The sequence below is a fragment of the Pipistrellus hanaki genome (assembly GCF_964339955.1).
Source record: "Pipistrellus hanaki genome assembly, chromosome: 2".
Taxonomy (NCBI): Eukaryota; Metazoa; Chordata; class Mammalia; order Chiroptera; family Vespertilionidae; genus Pipistrellus; species Pipistrellus hanaki.
The window spans coordinates 122,769,133-122,792,427 of record NC_140504.1 but is presented as its reverse complement, the minus strand read 5'-3'; the positions used below and the strand labels follow the sequence as shown (position 1 = coordinate 122,792,427).

The 23,295-nt window shown below is 39.1% G+C and overlaps 1 protein-coding gene across 1 annotated transcript in view; it reads left to right on the top strand.

Annotated features, from left to right (window-relative positions):
- RANBP9 (RAN binding protein 9) overlaps window positions 1-23,295 on the top strand; it is an 83,220-nt gene that overhangs the window by 11,148 nt on the left and 48,777 nt on the right. Inside the window, exon 2 of the mRNA XM_084872729.1 lies at window positions 10,474-10,585. Coding sequence (XP_084728855.1) covers window positions 10,474-10,585 — 112 coding nt within the window. The remainder of the gene's footprint in view (window positions 1-10,473; window positions 10,586-23,295) is intronic.

The window sequence follows — 23,295 nt, the reverse complement described above, 5'->3', positions numbered from 1 at the left end:
GAAAATCAAGGCTATTTGGGAGCTTTTAAGTGATTACCATGTAAGCCCATCCTGGGGTAGGACAAACGAAGATAAAAACAAACCAAGAAAGGGTCCAGGGAATTGCAATTCCTTTGATGTTGGAAAGTATAGAAGTGAAGTCTTTAGAAATGGAAGATTATAGGATGGTGTGTTCTAGGGGAAAGTGTAGGCATTTCTGCTGTAATGCCAAAAAATGTGTTACTGGAGAAAAACCCATGTTTTCCACAAAATTGCACTCTAAAAGTAGGGCTTATGGGAAAAAGAGGGCTGTGCAGACAAAACCTGTGGAACTTTGTAACCAGAGACTACAAAAATAATAGTCCTAATAAAATACAAGCCCAGTTAAATTTCCATCAGCATTTGTGCCCAATATTACACTGGCTGCTGATCCTTCACATCCTTAAGCCTCAGGGTTTGGGCTTCCTTCTTAGAGAGGTGAGCACTTAACAGCTCTAAACAAAAATAAAAATCTGATTCGGAATTTTTTTCCATTCTCCTCCCCACTCCCCCCCCCCCTTTTTTTTTTAAACAGAGGAAATACCTATCTTTAGCTATTAGAATGGCTAAAATCCAAAGAAAACCTGGCAGTGCTAATTGTTGTTGAGGATGCAGAGCAACAGGAGCTCTCAGACATTGCCGGTGGGATCCAAAGTGATACTACCACTTTGGAAGATGGTTTGGCAGTTTCTAACAATGCTAAACATAGTTTTACCATATGATCCATCAGTTCAGCTCCTTGCTATTTATCCAACTGATTCGAAAACTTATGCCCACACAAACAGCTGCACATGAATGTTCATAGAAGGTTTTCTCATAATTGCCCAAAACAAGCAACAAAGATGCTTTTCTGTAGGTGAATGGATAAACTGTGGTATATCCATATAATAAAATATTATCTATAGTAATTAGTATTATCTATACTAATGCAAATTGATTGGGGTGCCCTCACACAACAACTTAACAGCAGGCTGTGTGGGATGAACAGGCTGGCAGAGGGGGCAGTGAGGGGTGACCAAACAACTGAACAGCAGGCTGCGTGGGACAACCAGGTCAGCAGGGACCAGGCCTGTAGAGGGAGGCAGTGAGGGGCAACCAGGTCGGCAGGACACACACACACACACACACAGTTGGGGGTGACCAGGTTGGGGGAGAGGTGAGGGGATCTGGGGGTGGCCAAGCTGACAGCAGGGGGCAGTTAGAGGAGATTAGGCCAGCAGGCAGAGGCAGTTAGGGGTGATTAGGCTGACGGGGGCAGTTAGGGGTGATTAGGCAGGCAGGCAGAGGCCATTAGGGGTGATCAGGCAGGCAGGTGAATAGTTAGGAGCCAGTGGTCCCAGATTGTGAGAGGCATGTCCAACTGCCGGTTTAGGCCCAATCCCCGGGATCAGACATCCCCCAAGGCAGGGGTCTTCAAACTACGGCCCGCGGGCCACATGCAGCCCGCAGAGGAGTCTGATCCAGTCCGCCAGGTTTTTTGGGCAGTGAGCGCAGCCGAGGTGTTACAGTAGGAATTAGTAGTTCATATAGTCCGGCCCTCCAGCTCTCTGAGGGACCGTGATCTGGCCCCCACTTTAAAAAGTTTGAGGACCCCTGCCCCAAGGGGTCCTGGATTGGAGAGGTTGCAGGCTGGAACCCCACCCCCTGTGAACAAATTTTGTGCACTGGGCCTCTAATTCAATGATAAAAAGAAATGAGCTACCCATCAATGCAAAGACACAATGGATCTTAAGTGCATATTGCTGACTGAAAGAAGTCAAACTGAAAAGATTACATACTCTGTGATTTCAATTATATGACATTCTGGAAAAGACAAAACCATAGACGTAGTAAAAAGATCACTGGTTGATAGGGGCTTTGAAGGAAGAGAAGGTGGGAATAGCAAAGTACAGGGGATTTTTCAGATCAGTTAAAGTATTCTGTATGATATCTAATTATGGATACCTGACACTGTATTTATTTATCAAACCCATAGAATTTTACAGCATGAAAAATGAACCTTAATGGATGCAAATTAAAAAAATCATTCAGAAGAAGGGGGAAATCCCAGGAAAGAATACAGAATGTGATCACATAATCTTTCAAACATATGAAACAACCTGGAAAGAGGGAGGGGAAAGGTACTGACCTAAATAACTTTGGAAATCAGTGGAGTCTATAAAACTAAAGGTGAAAAAAACTAGATGAGCCCTTGCTGGTTTGGCTCAGTGGATAGAGTATTGTCCTGTGGACTAAAGGGTCCCAGTTTCGATTCCAGTCAAGGGCACATGCCTGGGTTGTGGGCACGATCCCCAGTAGGGGATGTGCAGAAGGCAGCCGATCAGTGATTTATTCTCATCATTGATGTTTCTCTCTCTCTCCCCTCCCCTTCCTCTCTGAAATCAATAAAAATACATTAAAAAACAAACTATCAATAGGTGAGCACTGAATTCTTGATAAAGTCATATTCCTCAGGGATATGAGTTAACAATTCTGTTACTGCTGTATACTTATACTGGAATTGAACAAGTAAATCAATGCATGGCAGATGATGGGAACTAGGTTTCTTACCACTGGAGTTGAATTCTATGGATAAAAAGCAGAGGGGGGAGGAGTGATCCATGTGATGATTAGAGTTGGAGATATCACCATGAATTCATGTTTTGTTTAATATTGACACAAATGATAACATGAAAATACAGATATGTGTATATGCAGGGGTTTAGTATACAAATACATATTTTCTTGATCTTGTCAACAAGGGCACCTGGAAGTAATAATCCCATATAAATATATAATAAAAGCCTAATATGCTAAGTGTCCGACTGTTCAACCAGTTTCTATGATGAGCACTGACCATGAGGGGGCAGATGCTCTGACCAGTAGATTAGCTTGCTGCTGGGGTCCAGCTGATCGGGACTGGGCAAGAGGGGCCTAACATGCCCTGGAGCCCTCCCGCGATCCCTTCCCAGCCCCTAAAATATTTCTTCTAATTAATTTCCTTTCTGTGTGCACAAATCAGTCCACCGGGCCTTTAGTACTTTCCAGAACAACTGGCACACTAATACCTAGAGCTGGGCTCTAATGCCATTTGCCAGGGCTCCTTGGAGAACCCTCATTCTAGGAGAGGGGCAGCAACTATATTAGCATCTTGGTGCCAGAGAGTAACAAACAAATGAGGACTCATCATGGAAGTATGTCAGAGTGCCAGAGGAGCCAACTGAAAAACACTCCCAGTAGCCTAAGGGGGAACAGTTTGAGCAACAACATAAAGTAGTATTAAATTATAACCCAAAGTATAAAGTAAATATGCATGAGATGTTTGAGTCCATACAAATATAACCAAAGAGGAAATATCGTAGCACCTTTTGATCTGCACTGCACTTGGATTCTCTCCAGATGGTTTCATATAGTGGCAAGTGTAAGTAGTTCCTGAAGCCACTAAGCATTGGGCATTTTAGGAATGCACTTCTGTAGGAATCCCAGTCTTCGTTGACCTAGTGTCTTTTGTACATGCTAAACTTTTCTCTTTCATTCATTAATGTACTGAGGAAAGTTGAGTTATGAACTAGATGACTCTTTCTTATGCTGACATTTCCACATTTATCAAGTGCATATCAGCTAATTTGTATTCAAGAAATGTGTTTTGTAGCAGAACAGACTTTATGCGAATTTAATATTTCGGAGTTGGAATTGTTTGAGATCATTGTGGCTCCAGGAGGAATGATTGAAGTTAGGGTGTATGTCAGTAGGAATTAAAAAGCAAAAAATGTTTAGGAATTAAAATTTAAAAAATGTAAAATAATCGACTATAGCTGTTAATGTATGGGAAAGATATGTGTTACTATGAGAGGCATATAAAAAGGAAGTTAGAACAAGTCAGAGAGGTTAGAGAAAGAGTAATTGAGGAAGTACAGCTTGAGCTAAGATCTGAAGAAAGAATAGGACCTACCCAGGTTGAGAAGGAAGCGGGGGAGAGCTTTCCAGTTAGAGGGAATTGCTTGTGGCAAAGACTGGCCTGGTGAATGTAGCTGCAGCAGAAAGGAGATAAAATATGCAGGGGGAGGGGAGCTCGAACAAGGTTTTCTGGAAGTTTATCTTTTTCCTAGGTTAACAGGAGGCTTTTAAGAAGGAATTTTAATTGTATTGAGGGGTAGTGGTACAAGGAAGGCAGATTTATATTTTCAGAAAGACACTTGGTAGCATGTTGGCGAATGGAGGGGGATAGGATGGACTTTATTCAGACCCTTTCCATTTCAACGCAACTAGTCAACAGATTTAATAGAAAGAACTAACTTTACTAGCCTTAGAGTTTTGAAGCAGTATATGTATTTTCTGCTTGAACCATATAGAAAATGCTCAGTAGTGAAGTCTTTGTGTTTTTAAAACCTTTACACTTTGGTAGTGTAAGGTTGTATTTTGGTCACCACAGAATTTTAGGTAATAAAATTCCTGCTGATGAACATGGCCCTTCAGTCTGATAATAGTAGTCTCATCTAAGAAATAGTATGAATCCTTTTTTTTTAAAAATTGAATTTAGCCTTAGCCAGTTTTGCTCCATGGTTACAGCATCGGCCTGTGGACTGAAGAGTCACAGGTTTGATTCCCGTGAAGTGCACTTATCCAGATTGTGGGCTTGATCCCAAGTATGGGGCATGCAGGAGGCAGCCAATCAATGATTCTCTCTGATCATTGATGTTTCTCTCTCTCTCCCTCCTCTCTGAAATCAATAAAAAAATATATTTTTAAAAATTGAATTTATTGGGGTGACATTGGTTAATAAAATGACATAGGTTCAAGTGTACAATTCTGCAATATATCTGTTACTATATTGTGTGTCCAAAATCCCATGTCAAGTCTCCTTCCATTTATCCTCGCTTTACCCTCTTCTGCCTGCCTCCACCTTCTTTCCCTCTGCTGATCTCCATGCTGTTGTGCATGAGGTAGTGGTTTTTGTTGTTTTTACCTAATCCCTTCACCTAGCCTCCCAACATGAATCCTTTTAATCTTACATCTAAACTTTTCCCTAAGTATTTAAATATTTATAGAAAATTTTTATAATGTTTTAGTAGAGCATAATGAAGATTTAAGATTGTGTAGTTTTTTACAGTTATTTTTGCATAATGGAAAAAATGTAGGGGATTTTAATTCATACATGGATTTAATATGAGTCTACTAATTGGGGACAAGGTTATATAATCTCTAGGAATTTTTTCATTTTATTTTATTTTATTTATTTATTTTAAAAATATATTTTTATTGATTTTGTATAGAGAAGAAGGGAGAGAGCTAGAGAGCTAGAAACATCGATGAGAGAGAGTCATCGATCAGCTGCCTCCTGCACACCCCCTACTGGGGATATGCCCGCAACCAAGGTACATGCCCTTGACCGGAATCGAACCTGGGACCCTTCAGTCCCCAAGCCGACGCTCTATCCATTGAGCCAGACCGGTCTCAGCAAAAAATGAGGTTAAATAATACTTATTTCACAGATGTTGGATGAGAAAAAACTATAGAAAAGCACATAATGCTTTGAGAGGTTGTTTACCCTAAATATTTCCTATCTCTTTTCCCAAAGAAGTAGCAAGATTAGGAGATGGGAATACATATAAAGTGATCCCAGAATGCTCATTTGTAACTAAATCCTTCCTATGGGTTCAAAGCTGCACTGGATCAGGCTTCTTGAACTTAAATCCCAGCACAAATTCTGGATTGGAATTCTCACACAGCAGTATAACCTTGAGCACGTTTCTTTATTTTGCCTTAGTTTCCTCATCCTATGTAATAAAAGGCTAATATGCAAATAGACTGAATGGCGGAAAGATCGGTCGCTATGATGCACACTGACCACCAGGGGCAGATGCTCAACGCAGGAGCTGCCCCCTGGTGGTCAGGGTGCTCCCACAGGGGGAACACCAGAAGCCGGGCTCATGGGTGGTGAGCTCAGCTGTGGTGGCAGGAGCCTCTCCTGCCTCTGTGGCAGTTGGACATCCCCCAAGAGCTCCTGGACTACGAGAGATGTAGGCCAGGCTAAGGGACCCCCTGAGTGCATGAATTTCGTGCACGGGTCCTCTAGTCTTTAAAATAAAAATAAATAGTATCTACTTCATAACTTGTTTTGAATGCTAAATAAGTTAATAAATACCATGCTCTTAGAACCAATGCCTTTCACATAATATTAAATGTATGTGAACATGGGCTAATTTGCATGGCAAGTGTAAATAATAAATTACCATTTATTATTATTACTAAGTATGCCTTGAGATTATCTTTAAAAAAATCTATCTATCTATCTATCTATATATATATATATATAAATAGAGATAGATAATCTATCTATATCTATATCTATCTATCTATCTATCTATCTATCTATCTATCTATCTATGGGCGAGCCCCACCCATCCCGCCTGCCCCACCGTGCCTGCGGTCACCACTGCCACCTGCCTCTGTGGCTACTGCTGCTGCCTCTGGGGCTGCACACACTGCTGCTGTGTGCCCTGCCCACCCGACCTGCCACACTCACCGCCCCTGCTGAGTGCCTCTGCTGCGCACCTCACCACACCCGCACACGCTGCCAGCGCTTTCCCTCCAGCAGTCACAGCTGCCTTGCTTTCCACTTTCCCTCTTCCTTCCTTCTATGTTGTCTTCAGTCTTCACTCCTCCCTCCCTCCATGTATGCAAATTAACTGCCATATTTGTTGGGTGCTTTGCATACTCACTCTGATTGGCTGGTGGGCATGCTTGTGTAGTGGTGTGATAGTTAATTTGCATATTACTCTTATTATGTGTGACATATATATATATATATATATATATATATATATATATATATGTATTTTTTTTTTTTTTTTTTTTTTTCAGAGAGGAAGGGAGAGTTAGAAACACCGTTGAGAGAGAAACATCAATCAGCTGCCTCCTGCACATCCCCTACTGGGGATGTGCCTGCAACCAAGGTACATGCCCTTGATCAGAATCGAACCTGGGACACTTGAGTCCTCGATCCACTGAGCCAAACTGGGTGCCTTGAGATTATCTTATCTCTAATAAAAGTTTAATCATTTCCCTTCCAAAAAAAACAAAAACAAATATAAAAGCTAGTTGATTTAGGACCCCAAGGTTAATTAGGGTTTTCTTTGGATTTATTTTTAACTTTAAATTTTTTTAATGCATTTAGTTTACTTGACCTTTTCTCAGACAAATCAATTATTTAAAACATATTTTTACTGAAAAGATGTTTTGCTAAAACCATAATTTACTAAATATCTATTTTTAAAAAGTCACTGGTGTTATTCTGAAGATTTGTGCTTTTTTTTTTCCCCCTGTTTGCTTAGTGTAAATCTATTATCTATATATGTTAAAGCAGGTTTAGTCTGTATGTTGCTGCTTCCACTTTTATGTTCTTAGCCAAGCTTATCACCTGCCATTGGCCATCTATTTCTATTTATAACACAACACCATATATACTTAAGATGTCTATGGACATACGTTTTCATGGTAATAGAAAGGAGCTGTGGAGTTCAACAATTTCTTTCAGGCTATGTCATCATCGGCTAATTTGTATTACAACTGTAAACTTAACTGTTTAATGGTAGGGTGTACAATGGTAATTTGATGAAATCCATGGTAAGGGAAGATATGACCTCATTGGTTTGTGATGGTTATTATAGGGCTAAGATATAATTTGTGAGTTAAGTTTTTTAGTTTTAAAATAATGGTAAATTTGAGTAGGGAATTCTGTTCTCCATGAAGATGTTGTTTTAGTATGTCTGAAAGGTTAGCCCAGCTGGAATGGCTCAGTGGTTGAGCCTGGACCTATGAAGCAGAAGGTCATGTCTGGTTTGCAGGCTCATCCCCAGTAGAGGGCGTGCAGGAGGCAGTGGATCAGTGATTCTCATCATTGATGTTTCTATCTTTCTCTCCCTCTCCCTTCCTCTCTGAAATCAGTGAAAGTATATTTAAAAAAGAGATTAATGACATAAGTTTATATTGTGTGGAACATATCTAACTAGAATACCTGAATAATCATTTTAGAGTATTGTTTCTCATATAGTCTTTTTGGGGATTGTGGAGACTGGTCTCACTCTCTTTGAGTGCTTTTTGACCAGCTATTTTAGCTTCTGTCATTCATATTCTGTGGTTTTATGGGCTTATTTTGCACATGCTAGCTCCCAAGGTTAATTGTGTCTTGGGCAAGGGAAGGGAGGTGATTATCAGTGAAGGGCAGACACCTTCTGGGATCAAAATAAAGGGATAGATAACTTAGGATGTTTAAAGCTATTATCTAACAGATTTTCTAAGATGTCAGCAGTGGTATGGGTTATATTTCTTTTTTTAAAAAAAGAAAGAATATACAACTAGTGAATAGATATTTCTCATGCTGTAATTGACCAAAGAAATTTATAGGTCAGCGTTTATATAGAATAAATGATATATCATAGAACAAAATTGTAAATTCTTTAAGAATGCTCTTTGCCAATTCAATCTAATTGTAAAATTGCATTTAAAAATATACTCGGTGATACAGATGCTTCTTTTAAACTTTTTTTTTTTTTTATTGATATCAGAGAGGAAGGGAGAAGGAGAGAAAGAAGCATCAATGATAAGAGAGAATCATTGATTGGCTGCATCCTGCACACCCCTCACTGGGGATCGAGCCCACAAACTGGCATATGCCCTTGACTAGAATCAAACCTGGGACCCATCAGTCCACAGGCCAACACTGTATCCACTGAGCCAAACTGGCTAGAGCTAGATGCTTCTTTTTTAAAAGCAGGCCATTTTGCAAAGTAGTATTGCTTAGAAATTTTATAAATGATATGCAAATTTAGATTAATAAAATTAAGATCATATTCTCATTATGTTCTTCAAATGCAACCTTTTTTTTTTCCTTCTCTCACAAATACAGTCAACTCTAAAATACTTTTAAGTTTCCTAAACGACTGTTAGGTTCAATGGTTTAGATTCTGAAATTTTATTAAAACTACTACTGTGAGAGTTCCATGACTAGCTTGGGCTGTTTTGCATATTGGATTAATTGTGATGACCATCAAGTCTTTAATTATTTGTACTCATGGATGCAGAAATGTATATCGGGTCTAGTAATAATTAATGTCGTTTTTAAACATTCGTTTAAAATCTTGCTTGGCGTTGACTTGTATTGACATAACCTTCAAACACGTGGTATCTACAGAATGTGTGAAGTGCAATTAACAAGTTTTGCTTGAAAAAGTTTGTGTTTGGTTTGGTTTTTGTTGCAAAACTAGGGCTAAGAAGATGGCGGATGAAGAGCATATTCGGCACTGCATGCTTTACGAGTTCCAATTAGGAAGAAAAGCAAGTGAGGCTGCAAAAAACATCTGTAGTGCTCTTGGTCAAGATGCAGTTAGCGCCAGAAAATGCCAGCGTTGGTTTGAGAAATTTCGCGAGGGAAATTTTTCGTTAGATGACAAGAGTGGTCGAGGCCGTGTGTCCAATTTTGATCAAGAAGCTCTTCAAGCTCTTTTGGTGCAAAATCCTCAAATTACCCAACAAGAGCTTGCGACAACTTTAAATTGTTCACAAAAAACAATTTCCAATCAATTGCGTGCACTTGGCAAAGTCCAAAAGTTTGGAAAATGGGTTCCTCATGAGTTGACCGACAACAACCGTAATCAAAGAGTCACAATTTGCAGTTCGCTCCTCTCTCGTCAAAACCGTTTGCCGTTTTTAGAGCAAACTGTTACCGGAGATGAAGAATGGGTGCTGTATGTTAATTTGAAAAGGCGGCCTCAATGGTTGGACAAAAATGAGGCTCCGCAGCCCACGCCAAAACCTGACTTGCATGCGAAAAAAGTGATGTTGTGTGTTTGGTGGAATTTTAAAGGAATTCTTCATTATGAACTTTTACCATCTACCCAAACCATTACAAGTGCAGTGTATAGTGCCCAATTGGAAAGGTTAGCCCAAGCTTTAAGAGAAAAAGAACCAGCGCTGATTAATCGGAAGGGCGTAATTCTTCACCACGATAATGCACGACCGCATACTGCAAGAATCACTGCTGAAAAACTGCGCCAGTTGGAATGGGAAGTTCTCCCTCAACCTGCATATTCTCCTGATATTGCCCCTTCCGATTACCATTTGTTTCGTTCTTTGCAAAACTTTCTTCTTGGAAAAAAATTTAATAATGAAGAATGCCTCAAAAATGCATTGACTGAATTTTTTGCATCAAAATCACAAGAATTTTACAACAGAGGGATTAAAATGCTTCCTGAGCGTTGGGCACAAGTAGTAGAAAACAACGGCAACTATATTGTTGATTAAGTTTTGTTGTATTGTTTAAATAAATTCAATTTAAAAAAAAGTATTAGAAAACGACATTAATTATTACTAGACCTAATATATTATTCTATAAACCATATTTGTTCCTGAATTATTTGTTAAGATTCTCATTTGGATATCTCATTTGACTTTTTTTCCTTTTTGTTTTTTATGCAGGTCATGGCAAAACCCCAAAAGATGCAGCATCAGTTCGTGCCACACATCCAATACCAGCAGCCTGTGGGATTTATTATTTCGAAGTAAAAATTGTCAGCAAGGGAAGAGATGGGTAAGTGTGGTGGGAAAAATTGTTTGCTATTCTTGGGTAATTATTTTTGTTTTAATTCATAATGTTTATATTAACCAAGTTTCTCTGGTAGGTTTGTCATTAAAGTGAAGAATTGGAATCCTATCTAATAAAGAGGGAATATGCTAATTGACCCTCATGTCATCAGAAAGATGGTGGCACCCACAGCCAATAAGGAGGGAATATGCTAATTGACTGCCCTGCCGACCTTGCCCTGCCCTCAGGTGGCGGTGCCCACAGCCAATAAGGAGGGAATATGCTAATTGAATTCCCTGCCCTCAAAAATGGCAGTGCCCACAGCCACAAGATGGTGACATCCAGTCCCCTCAACTCCACCAGGGCAGCAAGCACATGGCATACTCCAGAGTCTCCCAGTCCCCTCAGCTCCCCCAGGTGCCCAGGGCTGGATCAAAGCACAGGCAAGCCTCGGATGGCAGCTGCCCAGCCGCCCAGGGCCGCCCCAGGCTCAGGCAACCAGGGCCAACAGAGCTTGCACTGCCAGCAGTGGCAGCAGCAGAGGTGTAATAGGGCGTTGCCTTCCTCTGATCAGCAGGTTACCTCCTGCCCCTAAGGCCTCCTGGACTGTGAGAGGGGGCGGGCCAGGCTGAGGGAACCCCCCCCTCCAATGCATGAATTTTCATGCCCCGCCCTCTAGTTAAATAATACAGATAGTGAGTAATTTTTCCAGGCTTTTTCTTACACTGTATCTTTCTGAGTTGAGAGAGCCAAGTTCAAATAGGCATGATTGTAATAATTTATAACCCTACCGCTGCATATTTAGTAAGCCAGTTCCTTTTGTACTCAAATTATATCCTTAACCCCATAATGCTGGCATTGTGCAGTTTGATTCCCAGGGTTCTCTTTTCTTTTTACACTACGTAGTCTACCTTTGCCATTTCATGCACAGGGCCTCTGGTTTTCAAATAATACTTTACCAGTTTAGAGGCATTGTAGATGCTTTATAACAGTCTAGAGGCCCAGTGCATGAAATTTGTGCACTGGTAGGGTCCCTAGCAGCTGCCAGCTGCCAGCTGGATACTCCTCTCTTCCCCCTGCCGCCACTGGGCTGGGGCCTCCCTCCATTTCCCTGGCCAGCCTGCCCCCTGGTCAAACTCCTGGAAGAACTTCAGTTGAGGGGATAATTTGCATACTATGTTTTTATTATATGGTATTATAAACAATTTCTTCCTCCTGTCCTTTATAATATTGCTATTATTCATTTCTCATATTAGTAAACTAATATTGATTGTTACTGTTATTTTTTTAAACAATTATCTGAGCTCAATTCAGAATAAGAAAATTAAAAGATTTTATCTTTATCCGTCGTCATGCAGTTATGCCAAGGGAACCTCTTCCTTTCTTTATGTAGATCTGAGTTTCTCATATGTCTTTTTCTTTTCTCAGAAGAACTTTTAATACTTCTTGCAAGGCAGGTCTATTGGCAAGAAATTCGCTCAGTTTTTATCTGATAAAATCTATTTCTTCTAAACTTTTGAGGGAAAATTTTCCTGGATATCTAATTATAGATCGGTAGTTTATTTCAAAACTCAGATAATTTACTCCAGCCTTATTTTTTTTTTTTTTTCATGCATGGTTTCTAAAGAGAAGTCTGACATAATTCTTACTCTTCTTTCATATAAGTAAGGTGTGTTTTGTTTTTGTTTGTTTGTTTGTTGTATGTGTGTCCTTCAGCTTATTTCAGGATTTTCTGTTTACAAAAGTCAAACAGAAAATCCTGAAATAAGCCTAGGAGTTGATGTTTTCTATTTAACTTCTTTTGTGTTCTCTGAGTTTTCTGGAATTTTGATTTGGTATCTGTAACATCAGTTTCTCTCCTTCTAGTATTCCCATTATATGTATGTTACACCCCTTATAGTTGTTTCATAGTTCTTTTATATATTCTTTCCCTCCTTTATTTGGCATTTCAGTTTGGGACATTTCCATTGATATAGCTGCACGCTGACTTATTGTCTCTCCTCAGTTGTGTTTAGCCCATCGAAAGCATGCTTTGTTTGTGTTAGTGGTTTTGATTTCTAGCAGTTTGCTTTTATTTTTATAGCCAATACCATATAAATTAACAGTTATCTTAAATTCTTAGTTTTGATAAATTCCAAAATATCTGCTGTATCTGATTTTGGTTTTGATGCTTGCTTTGTCTCTTTAGAATATGATTTGTCTTGCTTTTTGTCATGCATTGTAATTTTGTGTTGAATACTATACAATTTATTATACAACTAGAGGCCCAATGCATGAAGATTCGTGCAAGAATGGGCCTGCCTTCCCCTGGCTACTGGCATCTTTCCACTCCAGCCTGGAGCTGCTTTTCCACCTTCCCATGCTCCCCATAAGCCCAGACTGGCTGGGGCTGTGTGAAATGCCTGTGTTGTTGCCATGGCAATGATGCAAGCGTCCTGCCCTGCCCCTGGCCACTTGGTGCCCACGTGTACAAGTTAACCTTCCATCTTTGTTGGGTTAATTTGCATACTCCTGATTGGCTGGTGGGCATCGTGAAGGTATGGTCAGTTTGCATCTTACTCTTTTATTAGTGTAGATAGGAACTCAGGTAAATAATTATCTGGCTTGTATTTATGCCATGTTTAATGTTTGCTAGGTGTGTTGGTATTGTTTGTATGTATCAGAGGCTTTATTTTCCTCTCGTTTCCTCGTCGTCTTGGTTGTTTTAGGGTTTCCCTAGAAACTCCTTATAGGCTGTGCCATGCAGCTCTCTCACTTGTCATTTGTTTTTATCCTGGAACCTTACAGATGTGGTGATAATGTACTAGGGAATGGACATGTTCTGTAATGTTATGATTAAATCTCAGTTGTTGTAGTGGACCAGGTTATGATCTTCAGAGAAGTTTTAGTATTTTCCCTCCTTTTAAGTCAGGAAGGCTAGCTGGACTGGAGTTGTCTAATTGTCCTTAAACTCTAGGTCAGACAAGGCTCTAATACAGTAGTTTCTCTTGGAGGCAAGTCTTTGTTAAGCAGAACTGATTGCTCTGAGCATATCCACTTTTCCTCTCCCCCAGCCTAAAACTGGAAGGAATTTTTTTTTCTGAAAATAATCTGGTGGAGTTCCCAAGGTAAAACTCATGAATATGTGGAGGCTTCTTTAAGATGGGAAAGATTTTGCCCAGGTGGCGTGGTTCAGTGATAAGCATCAACCTATGAACTAGGACAGGGGTCCTCAAACTTTTTAAAGTGGGGGCCAGATCACGGTTCCTCAGAGAGCTGGAGGGCCGGACTATATGAACTACTAATTCCTACTGTAACACCTCGGCTGCGCTCACTGCCCAAAAAACCTGGCGGGCCGGATCAGACTCCTCTGCGGGCCGCATGTGGCCCGCGGGCCGTAGTTTGAAGACCCCTGAACTAGGAGGTCATGGTTTGATTCCTGGTCAAGGCGCATGCTCAAGTTTCAGTTTTGAGCCCCAATGTAGAGTGTGCAGGGAGGCTCTGATCAGTGATTCTCTCTCATCATTGATGTTTCTATCTCTCCCTCTCCCTATATGAAATCAATAAAAATACATTTTTTTTTTTTTAAAAAAAGGGAAGGATTTTAAAGCTCAAGCTAGCTTACTTACACAAATATCTTTAAAATATCCCTACTAGTTAACCGTATTCAGAGGCTCCTGCTCCTGGCAAGCCCAATCTGATTCTTCTCAATTTTCCTGGAGGCTTTTTGCTTTGTGAACTCAGTTTTCTAATGACTCTAAGAAGAGTTGTTGATTTTCAGTTTGTTCACTTTTTTCCTTGTTTTGAGGATAAGTGACAAAATTCAAGCTTTTTACATATTGGAGCTGAAATCAGAAGTTCTCGTTTATGTTTTGACAATGAGTTTCATTGAGACATAATTCACATACCTTAAAAATTGACACTTAAAAACATACTTTGGTTAGTTTTTAGTGTATCACAGAGTTGTATAACCTTACCACTGTTTAATTTTAGAACATTTTCATCACCTGAAAAAGAAATCCTATCCCCATTAGTAGTCACTTCTCCCAGTCTTAGGTGACCACTTACCTATTTTGTTTTTATAGTTTCCTATAATGGTAATTTCATATAAAGGGAATCATGCAATTTGTGACCATTTGTTTTTTACTTATTTATCTTTGCATGTTTTCAAGGTTTATTCATGCTATAGCATTTATCAATAATCTATTCCCCATTGTTGCAAACTAATATTCCATTGTAAGGAGATATATATATATATATATATATATATATATATATATATATATATATATATATATATATAACATTTTGTTTATCCATTCATCAGTAGGTAGAAACACTTTTTTGCCTACTGTGAATAATGTTTTTACAAACATTTGTGTAATAGTTTTGTGTGGATGTATTTTCGTTTCTCCTGGGTAGATGTCTAAGAATTGGATTGCTGGTTTTAGGGAAATTCATTTCAAGTTGTGAGTTTTTCTTAGTGGTTGCTCTGGAGGATTACTCAGATAATAACTTAATATAATTTAGATTGATAATACCAACTTGATTTTAATAGCATATTAAACTGGTCCATATTATTTCCATTTTCTTCTGTTTCCTTTTTGGTATTGTCATAAAAGTGTAGCTTTATACAGTTCAAGCCCAGAGAATTATAATTATTGCTCTATATTAATTTTTCAAGCCTCTGCCTTCTGGCTTCCATGATTTCTGATGAGAAATCTGTTGGTAATTTAATTAGGTTACTAGTACATAGCATTAACAATATAAAGCAGTAATGGTAACCTAATTCCTATCTATAATAGGAATTAAACTAATCTAGTCCTCTTAGTTCTGTTGTTGGATATTTGGTACAACTATTATCTACTTAACAATGCTAATAAATGTATAATTTGAAATTATGTATTGACATATTGTTCTGAAAAGTATCCATGACCATTTCCCTTTTTAAACACATAGTACCACAATAATAAATTTATTGTGCATGTGCTTAAATCTTGTCACTCCTTCCCTCTTGTTGAATTTGAGTGTGTTTTTATATATCATGCAACCCCTCAAACATCTACCAGCTATCTTGGTTCACTGTGTTATAAGCCACACCCATGCATATCCAGTGTCACAATTTTTCCCTTCTTAGATAACTTTCTTTCCACCACTTTGAAATAATTTACAAGCTGTAATCTTTATGTCACCCACTTCCCCAAGTAAACTTCAGGTCTTTTTCAGTGTAATATGCCATGTTTATTGTAGTATTCTTTTTTAACAACTTTTGTAAAACTTTTTATGGAATTTTGAGTTTAAATTGAGTTCTTAGCTTTGTGTATGTGTGTTACTGGTGAAGTTTTGGAACACTGTTCTTAACCCAGTTTTTCCTCATAAACACTGTAGATTTATTTATTGAATGATTTTGTTTAGTATGGTGATTTTAAGGAACTTAAATGTTGTGATATAGCAAAACTAATTGCTTTACCTCATATCTATTCATTCAGTGGTCCATCTTACTTTTTGAAGCACTTCAAAGTAGACTTCACACCAAATCACTGCAGTATGCATATTTTATTTTATTATTTATTTATTTATTTAAAATATATTTTATTAATTTTTAACAGAGAGAGAGAGAGAGAGAGAGAGCTAGAAACGTCAATGAGAGAGAAACATCGACCAGCTGCCTCTTGCACACCGTGCCCGGAACCAAGGTACATGCCCTTGACCGGAATCGAACCTGGGACCTTTCAGTCCACAGACCGATGTTCTACCACGGAGCCAAACCGGCTTCGGCTATTTTATTTTTTAATATATTTTTATTGATTTCAGAGAGAAAGGTAGGAGAGAGAGATGGAAACATCAGCAATGAGAAAGAATCATTGATTGGCTGCCTCCTGCATGACCTCCACTGGGATTGCAACCTGGGCATGGGCCCTAACCAGGAATCAAACCATGACCTTCTGGTTCATAGGTTGACACTCAACCACTGAGCCACGCCAATCGGGCTGAAGTATACATATTAATTAGAATTCTATATTATTCACTCTTTTAAAATTATATTATTTACATATAGCGAAATACACAAATTTTAAGTGTACTACTTGGTGACATTTGCAGATATGACCTGTGAAATCAAAACTCCTGTCAAAATATAGAACAATACTATCATCCTCAGAAATGTTCCCTTGTGCTATTTCTCAGTGAGGCCCTGTCTTTATCTTCTCATTTTGTCTGATTTACAATTTCATATGAAAGGAATCCTATGATTCACTATAACATTTTTTTAGATCATCCATATTGTGTGTATCAGTAACTCACTTTCTTTTTAATTTCTTATTTTAATGGAATTTATTGGGGTGACATCTATATTAATAAAAGGGTAATAAGCTTATTAGAGACGTCTTCCTGACAAAGCCACGTGGTGGGGACTGAGGCAGAGGCATTTAGGGGCAATCAGGCAGGCAGACAGGCGAGCAGTTAGGAGCCAGAGGTCCTGCCTGGCGAGAGGGATGTCCGACTGCCCATTTAGGTCCAATCTCTGTAAACTGGCAGTAGGACATCCTTCCAGGGGTCCCAGATTGGAGATATAAGTTTCAGGTGTACACTTCTTTAATACATCATCAGTATATTGTATTGTGTGTTCACCACCCCAAGTCAAGTCTCCTTCCATCACCATTTATTCTCCTTTTATTCTCTTCTACCTCTACCCATCCCCCTTTTCCTCTGACAATCACCATACTCTTGTCTGTGTCTGAGTTTTGTTTTTTTTCTTAATCCCTTCATCTTTTTCTCACACACACACACACACACACACACTTTGACAGCTGACAGTCTGTTCTCTGTATCTGTGAGTCTATTTCTATTTCATTTATTTTGTTTATTAGATTCATCATATGAGAGGAATCATATGGTACTTGCCTTTCTCTGACTGGCTTATTTCTCTTAACATAGTGCTCTCCAGGTTCATCCATGCTATTGCAAAGTATAAGATTTCCTTCTTTTTTATGGTCAAGTAGTAGTCCATTGTATAAATGTACCACAGCTTTTTTATCCACTCACCTACTGATGGGCACTTGGGCTGCTTCTTGACTATTATAACTAATGCTGCTATGAATGTAAGGATGCATATATTCTTTTGAATTAGTGTTTTTGGTTTCTTTGATCCCAGAAGTCATAAGGTTGTTCCATTTTTAACTTTTTGAGCTAACTCGATACTACTTTCCCCAGTGGCTTGAACAATTTTGCATTCCCATCAACAGTGCACTAGGGTTGTTTTTTTCTTTGAATCCTTGCCAACACTTGTTGTTTGTTGGCTTTTTGATAATAGCGACTCCGACATGTATGAGCTGATATCTCATTGTGGTTTTAATTGGCATTTCTCTGATGATAAGTGATGTTGAGCATCTTTTCATATGTCTATTAGCCATCTCCATGTGCTCTTTGGGGAAGTGTCTATTCAAGTCTTTTGTCTTGGATTGTTTGTTTGTTTTTTGTTTTAACTTGTATAAGTTCTTTATAAATTTTGGATATAAACTCCTTACCAGATGCATCATTGGTAATGCATTCCTCCATTCATTGGGTTGTCTTTTCGTTTTGTTGATGGTTTCCTTTGCTGTGCAAAACCTTTTTAGTTTGATAGAGCCTTATTAATTTTTTTTTTTTTTTTGCTTCCCTTGCCTGAGGAGATGTATCAGAAAAAATAATGAGAAGAGAAATGTCAGACATTTTATTGCCTATTTTCTTGTAGGATTTTTATGGTTTCGAGTATGACCTTTTAAGTCTTTTATCCAGTGTCAATTTATTCCTGTGTATGGCTTAAGTTAATGGTCAAGTTTCAGTTTTTTGCAATGACCTGTCCAATTTTCCCAATATTATTTATTGAATAGACAGTCTTTACCCATTGTATGTTTTTGCTTCTTTTGTCAAATATCAATTGACTACAAAGGTGTAGGTTTATTTCTGGGCTCTTTATTCTGTTCCATTTATCTATATGTCTGGTTTTTTTATGCCAGTACCATGCTGTTTTGATTAATAATGGCCTTATAGTACAGTTTGATGTCAGATAGCATGTGCCTCCAACTTTATTCTTTTTATATATATATATTTTATTGATTTTTTTTTACAGAGAGGAAGAGAGAGGGATAGAGAGTTAGAAACATTGATGAGAGAGAATCATCGATCAGCTGCCTCCTGCACACCTCACACCTCCGCCCACAACCAAGGTACGTGCCCTTGACCGGAATCGAACCTGGGACGCTCTATCCCCTGAGCCAAACTGGTTTCGGCTCCAACTTTATTCTTATATCTCAAGATACTTATGGTTGTTAGAGTCTTTTGTGTGTTCATATAGATTTTTGAAATATTCTAGTATTGTGAAATAATGCCATTGATATCTTATTCGGAATTGTGCTGCATCTATAGATTGTTTGGGGAAGTATGAACATTTTAATGTTGTTCTTCCTATCTATGTAAATGTTATATGTTTCCACTTACTTACATCTTCTACAGTTTAGTGTTTTAGTGTCTTATACTTTTCTAAGTATGGGTCTTTTATCTCCTTGCTTAAATTTTTCCTAGGTGTTTTATTTGTGATGCAATCATAAACGGGATTGTTTTCTTAGTTTCCCTTTCTGATAGTTCATTTTTGGTGTATAAAAATGCAACTGGTTTCTGGATATTTATTTGTACCCTGCCACTTTACTAAATTATCAATTCTAAAGTTTTTTTTTTTGTGTGTGTGGTATCATTAAGAATTCTCCATATACAGTATTATGTCATCTGCAAATAATGACAATCCTTTATTTCTTTCCAATTTGGATGTCCTTTATTTCTTGTCTTATTGCTGTGGCTAGGATTTCCAGTACTATGTTAAATAAGAGGGTGAAAGTGACATCCCTATCTTGTTACTGATTTTTAAAAAGAAGTCTTTATTATTCAGATTAGTACAGTTGTTCCTATTTTTCTCCCCATAGCTTCCCTCCACCTGGTTTCCATCCCACCTCATGCCCTTAGCGCTCCCATTTGTCCTCGTCCATAGGTGTTCAATTTTTGTCAAGTCTCTCCCCACACCTCCCACATCTCCTTCCCCCCAAGAATTGTCAGTCCACTCCCTTTCCATGCCCTTGATTCTATTCCATTCACCAGTTTATTCTGTTCATCATATTTTTTATTCATTCGATTTTTAGATTCACTTGTTGAAAGATATGTATTTGTTGTCACTTTGTTGGTCATAATTTTTATCTTTACCTTTTTCTTCCTCTTCTTAAAGAATACCCTTCAGCATTTCATATTATACTGGTTTGGCGGTGATGATCTTCTTTAGCTTTTTCTTATCTGTGAAGCTCTTTATCTGACCTTCAATTCTGAATGATAGCTTTGCTGGGTAGAATAATCTTGGTTGTAGGTTCTTGCTGTTCATCACTTTGAGTATTTCTTGCCACTCCCCTCTGGTCTGCATAGTTACTGTTGAGAAATCAGCTGACAGTCATATGGGTTCTCCCTTGTAGGTAACTAACTGTTTTTCTCTTGCTGCTTTCAAGATTCTCTGTCTTTTGCCCTTGGCATTTTAATTATGATGTTTCTTGGTGTGGTCCTCTTTGGATTCCTCTTGTTTGGGGTTCTCTGCACTTCCTGGATTTTTAAGTATTTATTTCATCAGGTTGGAGGAAGTTTTCTGTCATTTTTTCAAATAGGTTTTTAATATCTTGTCCTCTTTCTTCTTCTGGTACCCCTATAATTCTGATGTTGGTACGCTTGAAGTTGTCCCAGAGGCTCCTTACACTATCTTCATATTTTTAGGTTCTTTATGCTTTTCTGGTTGGGTGTTTTTTGCTTCTTTATATTTCATATCTTTGACTTGATTCTTGTGTTCCTCTAGTCTGCTGTTAGGTATCTCTTTGATATTTTTTATTTCAGTCAGTGTATGTTTAATTTCTAGTTGGTCCTTTTTCATATCCTTGAGGGTCTTGCTAAATTTATCGGCATTTTCTAGGAAATTCTTGAAAAATCTTTAACCGAGGTTTTGAACTCTATATCCCACACATGTCAAACACAAGGCCCGCGGGCCAAATCCGGCCCGCCAGGCCTTGCAATGTGGCCCGCACCTCGCTGTCATCACTGCACTCCGCTGCGTTCCATCACAATGACGCGTGGTGACATAGGAGGCTTGTGATCTCACAGGCCGCCTCTCCGGGCCGCTGTACTTGCTATCTATTACGCATGCGCATAGATAACAAGTCACGCGAAATTCAGGAGGCGTGACCTATAGTCCGGCATCCGATGTGGTTGTGCGGGTGGCAGAGCAGAGGAGAGAGTGAGTGTGCGGGCATAAAAAATACACAGCAGAAGCTGCCAGTTCCTGGCATAAAGTGCAGGCATAAAAATCGCAACAGAATCTGCTCTCTGTACCCAGCCAGGCATTTATTGACTGACTTTTTTTTTCTCCACTCCATCTGCCAAATCAAGCTATCCCTGTGCAGTTTTCAACTTTTTCCTTCTAACGCAGATTTCCAATAAACTACATCTTTTACTGCCAATATTGATCCCAAAATGTCCAGGAAAAGAAAAGTTGACGGTGAAGGCAGACAATTTAATGACAAATAGGAAAATGAATACATGTTTGTGCTTAGAGAGGGCAAACCAGTGTGTATATTGTGTTATGAGACAGTGTCGGTGATGAAAGAGTACAATATACGTCGTCATTTTGACACCAAACATAATGTTAAGTATGGCAAATATACTTTGGAAGAAAAGCATAAAATTGTTAAAGAACTAAAAGGCAAACTACAATCACAGCAGCAAATGTTTACAAAGGCTACAGCGAAAAATGATGCTGCAGTGAAAGCAAGCTTTATAGTGGCTGAAGAAATTGCCCGTACTTCAAGGTGTTTTTCAGAGGGTGCCTTTTTGAAGCAATGCATGCTAAAAGTGTGTGAGCAAGTATGCCCAGACCAGATACAGAGTTTTCAAAATGTCAATTTGTCAAGAAACACCATTGCAGATAGAGTTCAAGAACTCTCAGGAAATCTATCATCACAGCTGGCCGAACAGGCATGCAGTTATCTCGCTTTTTCACTTGCTATCGATGAAAGCACAGACAACACTGATACAGCGCAGCTGTCCATCTTTATACGTGCTACGAAGACCGACCTCTCTGTCACTGAGGAACTTTTGGATGTAGCTGCCATGCATGGGACGACGACTGGTAGAGATATTGATATATTTGAGGCTGTGGAGAAATCTATAAATAATTTTAAATTACCCTGGGAAAAGTTGGTGGGGCTAACTACCGATGGCGCACCTTCAATGTGCGGAGAAAAGAAAGGCTTGGTTGGACTAATGAAGGAAAGAATGCAAAAAAGTCACTGCCACACACCCTTGATTACTTATCATTGCATTATCCACCAAGAGGCTATGTGTGGAAAAGTTCTGGACATGAATGACATAATGACCACAGTCATTAAAACTATTAACTTTATATGGGCACGTGGCCCGAATCATCGCCAGTTCCAGCAGTTTTTACAGGAGGTGGGTGCAGAGCATGGAGACATGCCATACCACACAGAAGTAAGATGGCTGAGCAAGAGCGCAGTCCTCAAAGATTTTTTGAGCTCAGAGAACAAATTGCTCTTTTCATGGAAAGTAAAGGAAAGCCCTTGCCTGAACTGTCGGATCCCGCCTGGCTATGTGATTTTGCTATGATGTGTGACATATGCGAGCATCTCGCCCAACTGAATCTGAAGCTGCAGGGACGCAAACAAGTCATCACGAAGATGTCTGACATGATCACAGCATTCCAGCGTAAACTTCAACTATGGAAGTCCCAACTGGAACAGGACAATCTTGCCCACTTTCCCGTTTGTTTGAGTATCTCAACCACTATTTCTGGTACTTTTCCTTGCAGTCGGCTGGCTACCAAAGTTAGCCGTTTACTAAGTGAATTTGAGCGGCGCTTCTCTGACTTTAGAACACAGCACTCTGGCTTTGACATCTTTGCCAATCCTTTTACAGTTGATGTCAACAATGTGCCCCATCACCTTCAGATGGAGATAATCGAGCTTCAGTCTGACAGTGGCCTGAAATCAAGGTTTCAGGATGTTGAAATTGAGGACTTCTACCCTCTACTGCCCCCTGACTCAATGCCAGAGCTCCGACTTCATGCTGCCCGTATTCTATCCATGTTCGGGAGCACCTATCTTTGTGAACAGATGTTTTCAATAATGAATCTGAACAAAAACAAGCACAGATCACGCATTACCGATGACAACCTCCATGCTGTTTTGCGGGTTGCTACAGCCCAAGAAATAAAACCAAACATTGACTCATTGATCCGGGGAAAACGGTGTCAGACATCTATACAGAAAACAAAACAATGAGCATTTTAGGTACATTCCAATATTACTGTTTTGCTTGATACCAATATTACTGTTTTGCTTGATAGCATGTGAGTTGGTTAACAGCACTGTTAAGGAAAAGATTGTTCCACTCATTTTAAATTCACATTTCTGGTTAACATTGTCAGTTTATGACTGTTCAGTAAACCATTCGGCCCGCGATTTAGGCTGGATTTTAGATTTTGGCCCCTTCTCTGATTGAGTTCGACACCCCTACTATATCCAATCGTTTGCTTTCCTCCATTTCTTTCATTTGTGATCTGTTTCTTTGTCTCCACATTTTCGCTGCTTCCCTAAGTTGGTAGGGTAGTTTTGTTTGCTAGGTGTCCTATAGGGCCCAGTGGCTCAGCCTCCCCAGTT